This window comes from Carassius auratus, chromosome 27 (assembly GCF_003368295.1).
Source record: "Carassius auratus strain Wakin chromosome 27, ASM336829v1, whole genome shotgun sequence".
In the NCBI taxonomy this organism is placed as follows: domain Eukaryota; kingdom Metazoa; phylum Chordata; class Actinopteri; order Cypriniformes; family Cyprinidae; genus Carassius; species Carassius auratus.
Window position 1 is genome coordinate 19584677 of NC_039269.1, and position 11706 is coordinate 19596382.

The following is an 11706-nucleotide window of genomic DNA, read 5'->3' on the forward strand; positions in this document are numbered from 1 at the left end:
TGTGAGTCGCTGTTGCTATTGTTGGTTAAGCATTGTACTAAAAAAACTGGAAACTATAATACAAAAGATCACAAAGTGTAAAGCACCTCAGTGGTCTGTGGTTCTAAAAGAATTGCATGCTGAGATTTTCAGTTCTGTTAATCTTTAAACAGTGTCCTATAGACTGATGGAGAGCAGCACGTATGCAATGGTTTGAAATGTCAGGCCTGTCATAATAGCTGATGATTGAAAATAATAGTATAAAAATAGAATCTGATGGATAGAAAAGTTAAATCATTTATTAAATTGTGTGCTAACTAACAGCACCGCTGATTAATGAATAATAAATAACATAAAACACTCTGACAGGCCGCATGTACTCCCGGAGTTAAACGAATGTGCTACACAATTAATTTTGAAGACAAATGCAAACTGTACACATGCATTTAATCACAAAATTAACATTTGTTTTTATTCTAAATGTTGGTGTGGGTAGTAGAAGAACACGTATCTACCACACCTGGAAACTCCTTCATTATGGTTTAAAATATCCCACATACTGCCATTTATGTTGTTTCATAACATATAGTTTACATTTAGTCTAAATGTAATGTTTTGCCATGTATACCATCATTTTCTACTGTTCTTGAGTTTCAGCCCTGTTAAATAAATAAAAAATAATAATAATAAAAAATCAGGGCCTGGAAAAATATAACTTTTTTGTATCAATTCATACATACATACATACTATAAAAAACTGGCCTAAAAGCTAAAAAAAAAAAACACTCATTGTTGAACCCTGCCAATGCAAGTGTGCTTTTTGAAACCACCCAGTTTTGTAATTCCCAGTGATGATTCTGTGGCACACGAAACTGCTCATTACAATCAGAGAGTGGCCAGAATCATATGAGCCGGTTTGATTATGTTTTTTTCCAATGTCTGATTTCCTCACTAAAATCATGAAGCTGCAAAGCAAGGTTATCACATATTTATCTGACTTTTTAAAAAGCTTCTGTAAATGTAGTTTAATTCATGCTAGTTCTTTCTCTTTTTTCCCCCCCCAGGTATCCTGAATAATCTTGGCACCTCTGGTGAGTTTTTCACATGGCATAATGAACATCATTTGTATTGTGTTTATATGGGTAAGAATACTTTAATATGTAAAACAGAATTCTTTCAAATATTCAAACATACTAAATCAAGGTCTGTTGATAAAAGCGACTGAAACCCAGTAGATTAACACTAGATGAATTGATAATACTGAACAAAAGCCAATAAATATTTTAATTAATATTAATATTTTTCATTTCATCAAGTTCGACCGAATGCTTCTTCTCTTGGAGCAGCAAACCGAAATCAAGGTAAGACTTTCAAAAATTATCTCATTAATGCCTATAAAACATCCAACCACAGAATTTTGTATTATTTTTTTTCCTAGCTTGAGGACCCAAACCCTCATACTAACAAAGGGCCATTGTTTGTGTCTACTTTGATCTCCTCTACGATTTCAGTCCAGCCATAAATCTCAAAAGACTTAAAATCTCTGAGAAACAGCTTTGAGTGACTCATTGTCTGCGGTTAGTTTGTTGTTAGGGTGTTGATGACAACTATATGTTTAGAATTAGAAAATAACATGAACAAAAAAAAGGTTAACATTGTCATATTCAAAAACCCATCGTGGCTATAAACAGTGATTTGAAAGTTTCTAATGCTAGTCAGAGGCTGCTAAAATGTATTTTGTCACTGGCGTGTATGTAGATGGTCCCAAAGCTTAACAGTGAACTAAAAGAAATTTGGATTTCATGGGGTTTTTAAGAAAAGAGGATTGGAAAAAAAACTGAAGGCTTCTCATTTTCAGCTCTCCTGCTGATTGTGAGTGACAGAGAGCAGTGTCTTTTCTGTCAGGACGAGAAGCAGAACAAAACAGAGCATTGTGAGATTGTGAGAATCTGTCTGGTTGTTCAACACCATACAGATACAAACCTTCATTTAGTGAGCAGCCAGTGGACAGTAGTGTTTAATGATGACCTCTCGGATATCAGGCTCTTATAATAACCTCTCAAATGTAATTAGTTTCAAGTATCTGTTTTCTTCTGCCTGGCCTCTTCATGGAATAAGAGAGTAAATGTGAGTGAAAATCAGTGTTAATTTTGACAGCAAATTCGGATTTAGTCTTAGTCTTAGTCTTTTGAATAACACACCATTTAGTTTTAGTCACATTTTAGTCATCTGAAATGTTTTAGTCTTAGTCTAGTTTTAGTCGACTAAATATCATAAGAGTTTTAGTCTTAGTCTAGTCTTAAGTCTTTTAGTCTTAGTCTAGTTTTTTTTTAGTAGAACAAAGTCAACTTAGTTGACTTGACTAAATGTTTCCATCAGTCTGTTATGGAATGGTATTTATAAAATAAACATAAGGCCTGCTCTCAATGAAAAATATACATGCTCTCTGAAAAAGATATGCATTCGTCCTGAATGATATGCAATGCATATGACATTCTTTCAAGATGAAGTACAATATTATTGAAATAGACAACCACCTATATTATATTTGTATTGTATGTTCATTCTTTATTTGTGCTATTTACACAAAGTTTACATTTTCACAAGTTTGTTTTTGTTCATTTAAAATAGCACTGCATAGTCTTCACTGTAAAATAAAATACACAATCAAAACAAAATGTATTCAGACACCTTCAACGTTTCTTACAATATCACAGTTTATTTGCTGTAGTTTAGAAATTGGTAATAAAATATGACAATAACTCAGGGTTAAACTGTGTCAGAACATCAAATTCATCTTGATAATGTCGGATGCAATGCTTAATTTGGTTCAGTCTGTGGTGTGAAAAGGTTGCATTAGCAATTAAAGAAAGAAACACTTAAGCAAAACATGCTCAGGTCCCTAATAATTTTATTTTTATTTTTTGTATTTTTTAGACACTAGTAAAACAATATAATCTATTCTATCTGATTTTTGGATTGACTTTGGATAAATTCTTGTTAAAACTACAAAGTAATTCAATCAAGAGCAGTGAGTGATTTACCCTGCATTTTCATACATTAAAGACACTGACAGCAGAGCTAGTAAATTAGGCGCGGTCACTTTAAGAGACAAATGCATCCATTATAAAGATACGCATCCGATTTCTTTCCAACTCTTTACTTTCACTGGAGACATAACTACAGACTTTTTCGAACACACTTTCCAAGACGGGTATTTCGACATATTAAGTATGTATTTGTTGCCGGTACAAAAGCAAGAAGACTTTGAGACGCGTCTCTGCTTGCTCCCTGAACACCAGAACACCGCGCTGCTGAATTGAGCTCTTTCACTTTTCGCACTTTTTCTTATGTTTATTTAAAATGCGATTTGTATTTGTTCGTTCAGGGTGCAGGAGGACCCAAACGTCCTGAAAGAGAGCTCGGTTCAGTGTTACGCGAGTAACCAGCTGCTCTGCTCAGTTCAACTGTCCCGCATCGCGGGGCTGAAGCCAACTTGATGTGTTGAATGCTCGGAGCACGTTATAAAACGTATTCTTGAAATACACATTTCTGTTTTAATAAATGCTCATATTAAAACATAGCATTACACATAAGTAGGTACAAAAATAATCAGTGATACATTTACGAACCCATAATAATTTGGGTCGCAATGGCATTTCAAAAGGTCGCAGTGTAGTTCCCTGTGTAAACAACTAAACTGTTATGAAAACGTCCTCGAAACTGTGCGAATTTCTGCAAACTCATCTTTGTTCTCTTTGCTGTGTAACTGCTGCTTTGTTTAGCTGTTGCGCTTGCATTTGCCGCAGCTTTTTAAAATGGCTCGGCTGCTTCTGCATAGATCAACCTACTCTCAAAGATTCGCTCTGATTGGATCTCTTCTCCATTCGTCCCTCCCATATATTTTCGTCTCATTTTTATTCGTTGACTAAAGTGTCAGTTATATTTCGTCACGTTTTTCGTCATCATATCTGACTTTTTATTTAGTTTTTATTTAGTTTTCGTCCATGAAAAAGGTTAGTTGACGAATATATTTCGTCATAGTCTTCGTCAACGAAATTAACACTGGTGAAAATACATGAGATGGTGGTAGGTTTATATGGAAGCATATGGTTAGCAATATTCAATTTTTCATACACTAGTTTTAATATGTAAAATGAATACTACTTTTAACGCTTTATAAGTTGCGAAACTGAAATGAAAATGTATTACAGAAATGATTAGATTTGTGTAACATGTTAAAGCAAAAACTGTGGCAAATTATAATTCAAATGTTATTTTTCTTAATTGCATTTATACTCGCAGTCAAGACACTTACGATTGCATTTTCATTCAGTGTCCATATTACATTCCAAATTGAATATTGCTACACATATGCTTCCATAGGTTTATGTACACAGATTTCAAAGACTTCATTGAGAATATATCTCAAGCCTATAAATACAATGGAGAAACTATCACTCCGATCATAAAAAAAGAGAGAGATACACAGGGTAGAAAAGAGTGCTGGAAAATATGTGCACTGTACACTGAAATTTGTTAGCGAGTTGGAGAGAAGTTAATGCTGATAATACGGTGTATGATGTATGGGAACTTACAGTAAAATAGCTTGTAGATGATAAGCAGAAAGCACAATTTTCTGAATCTATATTTTATTCTAAAATAGTGGTTTTCAAATGGTGGGTAACAGCCTGAAAGTGTCTTACAGGTCTGTTCTGTTCTGAGGGGAGAAAGAACAATGCTAAATGAAATTCAACTGAATGTGTGAATTTGCCTTGTTCAGACAGCTAGATAAATAGATTTATACAGTACATACTATTTTGTCTAAATGAATTAAAAACTAAATAAAAACTACAATCAATAATAATGTAAATTGTGGGAAGTGGATAGTTATGCTGAAATTAGTTAAAGATTACATTTTAAAAAAGCCTAACTATATATATATATAATTTTTTTTTATATATATTTTTTTTTCTTGTGTACAATGAACAATTTTGGTATTGCATTGATGACTTAATGTCCAAATTATTAACAATTTTATACAAAACAGGTTGAGCACCACTTATCTACTGTAGCCTTATAGGCAATACAATGCAGGACTAATAAGTTATACTACAGTAACACTAAAGCTTCTTAAAAGTATTAACTAAAATGGAAACTGTAAAGTAATTGCAAATTTAAGGGCAGGGATGATTCTATATTAGGTAATCAGTAATTACTGAATTAAACTCATTTACAAACTAGTAAATATCTATGATATTATTTTTTAGATTACCAACTATACAACAGTTATACAACAAGAGTGCAATATTCTAGTGATATCAGAACTCAGAATCATTTCACCATTTGTATCTTGTATAACCCTGCTTGCAGTATTTCTCACAGCGAGTGTCATGGTAGATGCTCAAATCCATTATAATTTTATGATACAGTCACAGAATGTAGTTTCAACAGTGTAGTTTTTAGACATGAATTTACTTGCATAGACTTCAAATATGTGGTATGTTAATAAAGATAATGTCTACTTTGCTTTTAATGTTTTTGGAGTTCCATGTGAGCTCCAGGGCATCAGCGGACGTTCAGCGCTCATAAACCCACCGAGAGCAGCCTTACCTCAGCCAGTTCTTCTAGAATTTCCAGCTGTCTCTGATTTGTCTATAGTAGTTAAACATGAGATATTAAATTTGGGTTAATTTAATGGGGTTTTAAAGACACACCTTTGTTTTTTCCTATGTATTTGGTATGCCATAAAACTACCCATAAAACTGTTGTATACAATATCACACTCGTAGTCATTTGATATGGCTTTATATCAGCACGCTGTGATAACCTACAGCACTTGTGTGACATGGCTCATTTAATTATTAACCACAACATTAGCATATCTGATATGTGACCAAAACCTTGAACATGGTCAAAGACTGCCCCAATAATTAACCAAGGGTTACCTAGTTACTCCGCAGTGACTTTTAGTGAACTGGACCATACACTGTACATTTTTTCAAAATAATGCTCCACATCTTTAGCAGTTCCTGAAGAGTAACTATGTTACACTGGAGTAATTAATGGTGTGTTCTATGACCATGTTCACGCTAAAACAGAAAATTGTTCACATCTAAGACTTGTTAGTATTGTGTTCACGTTAATCTCATTTAGACATTACTGATTATCTAATTAACTATCTCAGTCCTCACTATTATTAGTTAATCCTGTTTCCATAGTAGTTAATTGCATAGTTGTAGCTGAAGTGTTACTATACTGAATTACTTCCTGCAGTTACCTATTTATCACTCGCCATTGTTGTAATCTAAAGCATTATCAATAAACTGGTGAAGATCTTTAGTCTCATCCATAATAGTACACCACTCTGAGATTGTTAATCTTAAAAATGAGCACTGAAACCTCTTTTCTGACCTGTCGGGGAACGAATAGATCTGTTGCATATATGCGTCACCATTGCTCAACTCAGGAGCTGCCTGTTCTGTTAGCGTGTGAAAAAGTCACCATAATCATCAAAGGTGCCATACAGCACATATGTCTCCCAGGGAGAGACAAACCTCGGCCAGGGTTCACACCTCTCGTTTTTTCTTAGGTCAGAAAGTAAAGCGCGACACAAGTGCAAATGCAATCTACGTCACTGTACGCCACATGTGACGGATGACCTTGCACGTCTTTGACGATGAAAATGAAGACTGGGACAGACGTGAGTGTCTGTGTGTTCAATGGTCCCTCGTTGCGTATATACATATTTGAAGAAAGATGCAGTCAAAGGAGCAGCAGCAGCGGGTCGGTCTTCTGGGTACACTTGAACCGCACCCTTTGCTCGAATCTAATCTTGGCTACAGATGCTCATGAAAAGACAATGGCTCTGTAGGGTCCTCTGGAGGCCTGTCAGCATTTGGATAATCCCATACACAGTGAACAAAGTAAACTCCAAGCTTGGGGATTTAAAGTTTAAATCCCAGCAAAATCTTTCCATAGTTGTCGCTCAAAACGGACACTGAGCTTTTCTGAGCATCAGTTAAACCATGCCAGATGGGCTTTTCGTGGAGAGATATGATTAAAAAAATAAGTGATATTTCAGTGTTAAATCTGCCCTCAACACTTAAAATGTTTAAAAGTGTCTGTTTTGAGATGATGCGTTTCTGTTTGTGTGATAATAGTAGAATTTTAGTACTGTCCTTGTCCAGAAAGGTAATAAAATCATCTTCAAAGTAGTCCATGTGACATCAGAGGGTCAGCTAGAATTTGTTGAAGCATCGGAAATACATTTGGTCCAAAAATAGCAAAAACTACAACTTTATTCAGCATTGCCTTCTCTCCCGGGTCTTTTGTGAGAGAGTTCACTGCTGTGTAGTGAAATCCGGTTCGCGAACGAATCATTCGATGTAACCGGATCTTTTTGAAACAGTTCACTCCCTCTGAGTTAAAACAAACCAATATCCCGAAGTAATTCATGTACTCAAACAGTTCACTGACTGAACTGCTGTGAAGAGAGAACTGAAGATGAACACCGAGCCGAGCCAGATAATTACTCGTTCACGAGTCAATAACCGTTTCTGTCAGACGAGTCCGATTCGAGAACTGAGGAGCTGATGATACTGCGCATGTGTAATACAGCATGAAGAAGACTGAGACACAGCGCGTTTGAACCGAACTGGTTCTTTTGGTGATTTGATTTTGTCATTACGTCGTGCGCAAAAGAACCGGTGAACTGGACTCATGTTCGTGAACAAAATGAGCAAGCTAACATGTAGTACAATCTAGATTTTTCATTTTATATATGTACAAAACTCTATATCTTTTATTAGTTTGTAAAGAGAATGAAGAGTGTGCATGTGCATACGTGCATGGTTTAATACCGCGAAAAGCTAAGGAGTTTGACAAGAGAAAGAACTTGCAACTGGATAAAACATCTGGAAATAAAGCAAAACAGTGGAGAACTCCTCAGATGCGAAGGATTCCTCAGATGCTATGTTGATTATTTACAACAATAATCTGACATGAATTTAATCTTGAACCAATTAATTTTCCAGTTTTTACTCAACTGCCTGCTTTATGTCATTAACAGCAGTTGTTGATTATTGAATCAACATGGCTTGAACAACAACTATGAAGATTTACTGCAGTTTAGACAAACAGCCATGAGCTAGTTAATTTCTCCAATAATGCATTGTTATTAATGTTAGTAAAGCAACAAGTAACATCTTATGTATGGGAAACACACCTCTGGTTAGACAGATTTTAGAGGGTCAGCTAAAAAAACTAAACCAATTAAACTTTCATTTGGCCTGCTAGGAAACTATCGTAAACACGCGAATAACTAGCTGGCTGGTTTAAATTAGGTTTTAGTAGGACTATTGCTCATTGCTGGTTTTCTTTAGTTTTGTTCTGTCCATGCTTCTCAGAGGACCAAGATGAAATCCTTCTGAATGAAGACAGCAGCATGTAATTACACCCAGTTTCTGAGCAAATAGTCCTGTCTCTCCTGCCAAAGCAAATATTTTCCTCAATAATGGAAGCTAGTACAATGCAATAGCAATCACCTTTTTTTCCACTAAAGAGCTTGTTTACAGGTCAAGGGGAGGGAGATTAGAAAAATTCGGACTGGATTGGAACCATGACGTATATTTCATTGCACACCGTTTCCTGTTTGTCTTGAATTTGAACTTGAAATTTGAAGGGGTGGAAAAGCCTTGAATCTTAATTATGTGGTGTTTATTTTTCATTTCGCAATGATTAGATTATGGCTCTAACATCAGAAGTGTCAAAGCATCATTGAACGGTTCATTTAACAATGGGTGTTGATTGAATTTGGTGTAACCTTCACATGCTTAAAAGCACTAATCAACCTGGAGTTACCAACACTGCAGCATCAACCCATTCTCACGAACATGAAAGGTGATGAGGGTTAAGAAAAGAGGCAACACTTTAATATAAGGACCAATTCTCACTTTTAACAAGTTGCCTATTAACATGCCTATTATTAACATATTGGCTGTTTATTATTGCTTTAAATAAACATATTCTGCATGATCACATTCTACACCCCTATTCCAACCCAATATCTTAACCTAACAACCACCTTACTAACTTTCAATAAACAGCAGATTAGGAATTTACTGAGACAAAAGTAGTGGTTAATGGTTTTTTAATCACGAGAATTGGACCTTAAAATAAAAAAATTATGATTAGGAAGTAGTAAAATTCAGATTAATTATCCACCAATTTGCCATAATGTAAAATAGTTAGGAATCGCCATTAGATTGTGTTGGCAGCATTTGCACTTTCACTGGTAGCTTCATGCCAGATATTTGCCAAAAGTCAGCAGTGGTATTTTCGATTTTGGTCACACACTGAAAAATGAGTCACCAAAAGACATATTTCCTTCCTCAAATCCCACCTCTCACTCTATGATTAATCATATCACTTCTGCAATGTTACAGTGGGACTAACATCCCCTGTGGTGTCCTTAAAAGACACCACTGAGCCTCTCGCCAGCACCCATCATAAACAATCACACACACAGCAACCTGATGATCATCTTGATGGATGCACTTTTTTTCCTGGAAAGTGTTTCCTGGCGGGGGGAGGGATGCGATGCATGTTCACCTCTCTTTTTCTCTGCTTCCCACAGCTCGAGTGTGTGACAACGTGCTCCTGCGCTGTCAAAACGGTGGTGTGTGTCACCACCACCAGCGCTGCCAGTGTCCGGCCGGTTTCGGCGGCATACTTTGTGAGAAGGCCCAGTGCAAGGGTGACTCTTGTGAGGATCTGCAATCCAGCCAGCCGTCCCTCCGCCCCCTGTCCACGGCCCAGACTCTCCCGCTGGCTCTTCTATCTCTCATCCCTTCCCTGCTGGCCACCCGGGGCCTTACATCACTCTGAGGGGAATGCTTTCGCCCCAAAGACATTCTCCTCGGGGGCTCCAATCATGACTTCCTGTTAGAGGACACACGACGACTGAAAGGGGGGGGGGTCATCTTTTTAGGAAACCGTAACGTTTTCTACTCAGTATTATGTCAATTAAAGTTTGCCAGAGATGATGGATAAACTGACAAAATAGAAAGTGCAAGAGGAAATTAACAAAAAAAAAAAAAGAACAACTTATAAAAAGCTGACACTAATGACCGTTTTTGTCTTTATTGAAAATGTTAGGAAGAAATCAAATCAATACACTGTTACACTGCTCTGAAGCCATCCGTCAGATAAAATTCTATCTCAAGCCTCAGAGCACAGAAACACTGCAATACAATTTTTGTTTTTGTTTTGGAGACAAATCATCAATGTGAAGATGAATCAAGATGTACTTGTAGACTGCCACCTGAATTTACGCACACACCAACACGACTGGTTGTCAAACTTCTCACACTTTACCTTTTCCTGACCCTGTCTCTTCTTCTTGTAACTCTGTGAAGTCATGTAAAAGACCCATGGTGTATGTCACACAACAACTGATCCAGATTATCATTATCAGAGCTGGTGTAAGATCAAATATACAGTAACATGAGAGTCAACTGTTGACATTTTGTGCTGGGATGTTTTCATGGCAATGAGAATTGGAACAAGAAGAAAGACCCTGATCAGAAACAAGACTTTTTGCATCGCAGCAACATCCTGTAGAATTTGGGTTGGTCCTTTATTGCCCCGATGAAGTTGAATATTCCTGTTCAGTTGCTAATCGTTTTGCTTAAAACATATGTTTGCATTCTCACTGACCGAACTGTATGAAAGGTTTCACCAAAGGGCGTTGGTGAGAAATTCTTTGTTGCTTGAAGCCAACTATGTTTGTGAATTAAAGATGAAAAAATAACTTTATTGCCATTTTGTGAAAGTGAATCTTCAAAGTTAACAGATGATTTATGTTCATGTGTTCTCAAAAGTTCAGGCTTATTTTCAGAGCCCTTAGCAACTGCACAAATTGCAGCTGTATTGAATTTAGTGGTTAGCAATGTCCCAAACATTACAATCGTTAAGAATGGTGTAAAAAGGCTAGAAATGATAAACTGTAAAAGTATCAAACTTTGAACTCAAAATTGAAAACTGATATACTGTACAGTAGATGAAATACAAATTCAGCCTTATTATGTCGTGTTCTGAAAAAAAGAATTTAAACTTGATGGGCCCTTATAGACAGATTCTGTTCAGAATTAGCAATTAGCTAGCATACTGTAAAAACTGATATTCCTGTAAGGTAAGGTCATTATCCAGCCAGTTATAATCACAGAATAAACCACATCACAGTGATCAGAGATTAAGCCCACTTTACAGTCATCATTACCCTGCTTATTAAATGCTAATTTACCAATCTGATACACTACAACTATATTATTGCAATGTTTGTACTTGGTACATAGCCTGATAATAATATACAATGCTGTTGAAAACTCTAGGATCAGAAATATTTTCTTTTAATTAATACTTTTATTCAGCAAGGATGGAATAAGTTGATCAAAAGTGATGGTAATGATATTTAAAATGTTACAATGGATTTCGATTTCAAACGCTAAATTGAACTTTCTATTCTTCAAAGAATCCTGAAAAAAAAGTACTGTATCATGGTTCCCACAAAAATATTAAGCCACAAAAATAAACTTGAATATTAATCATTTTCAACACCGATAAATAATAAGAAATGTTTCTTAAGCACCAAATCAGAATATTAGAATGATTTCTGAAGGATCACATGACACTGAAAACTAAAGTAACCACTGCTGGAAATTCAGC

The 11706-nt window shown here is 35.9% G+C and overlaps 1 protein-coding gene across 1 annotated transcript in view; it reads left to right on the plus strand.

The window, feature by feature from the left end:
• LOC113045772 (netrin-G1-like) overlaps positions 1–10792 on the plus strand; it is a 96380-nt gene extending 85588 nt beyond the window's left edge. The window contains exons 5-7 of the mRNA XM_026206407.1: positions 1044–1070; positions 1296–1340; positions 9617–10792. Coding sequence (XP_026062192.1) covers positions 1044–1070; positions 1296–1340; positions 9617–9867 — 323 coding nt within the window. The 3' untranslated portion in view covers positions 9868–10792. The remainder of the gene's footprint in view (positions 1–1043; positions 1071–1295; positions 1341–9616) is intronic.
• The last annotated feature ends 914 nt before the right edge of the window (positions 10793–11706 follow it).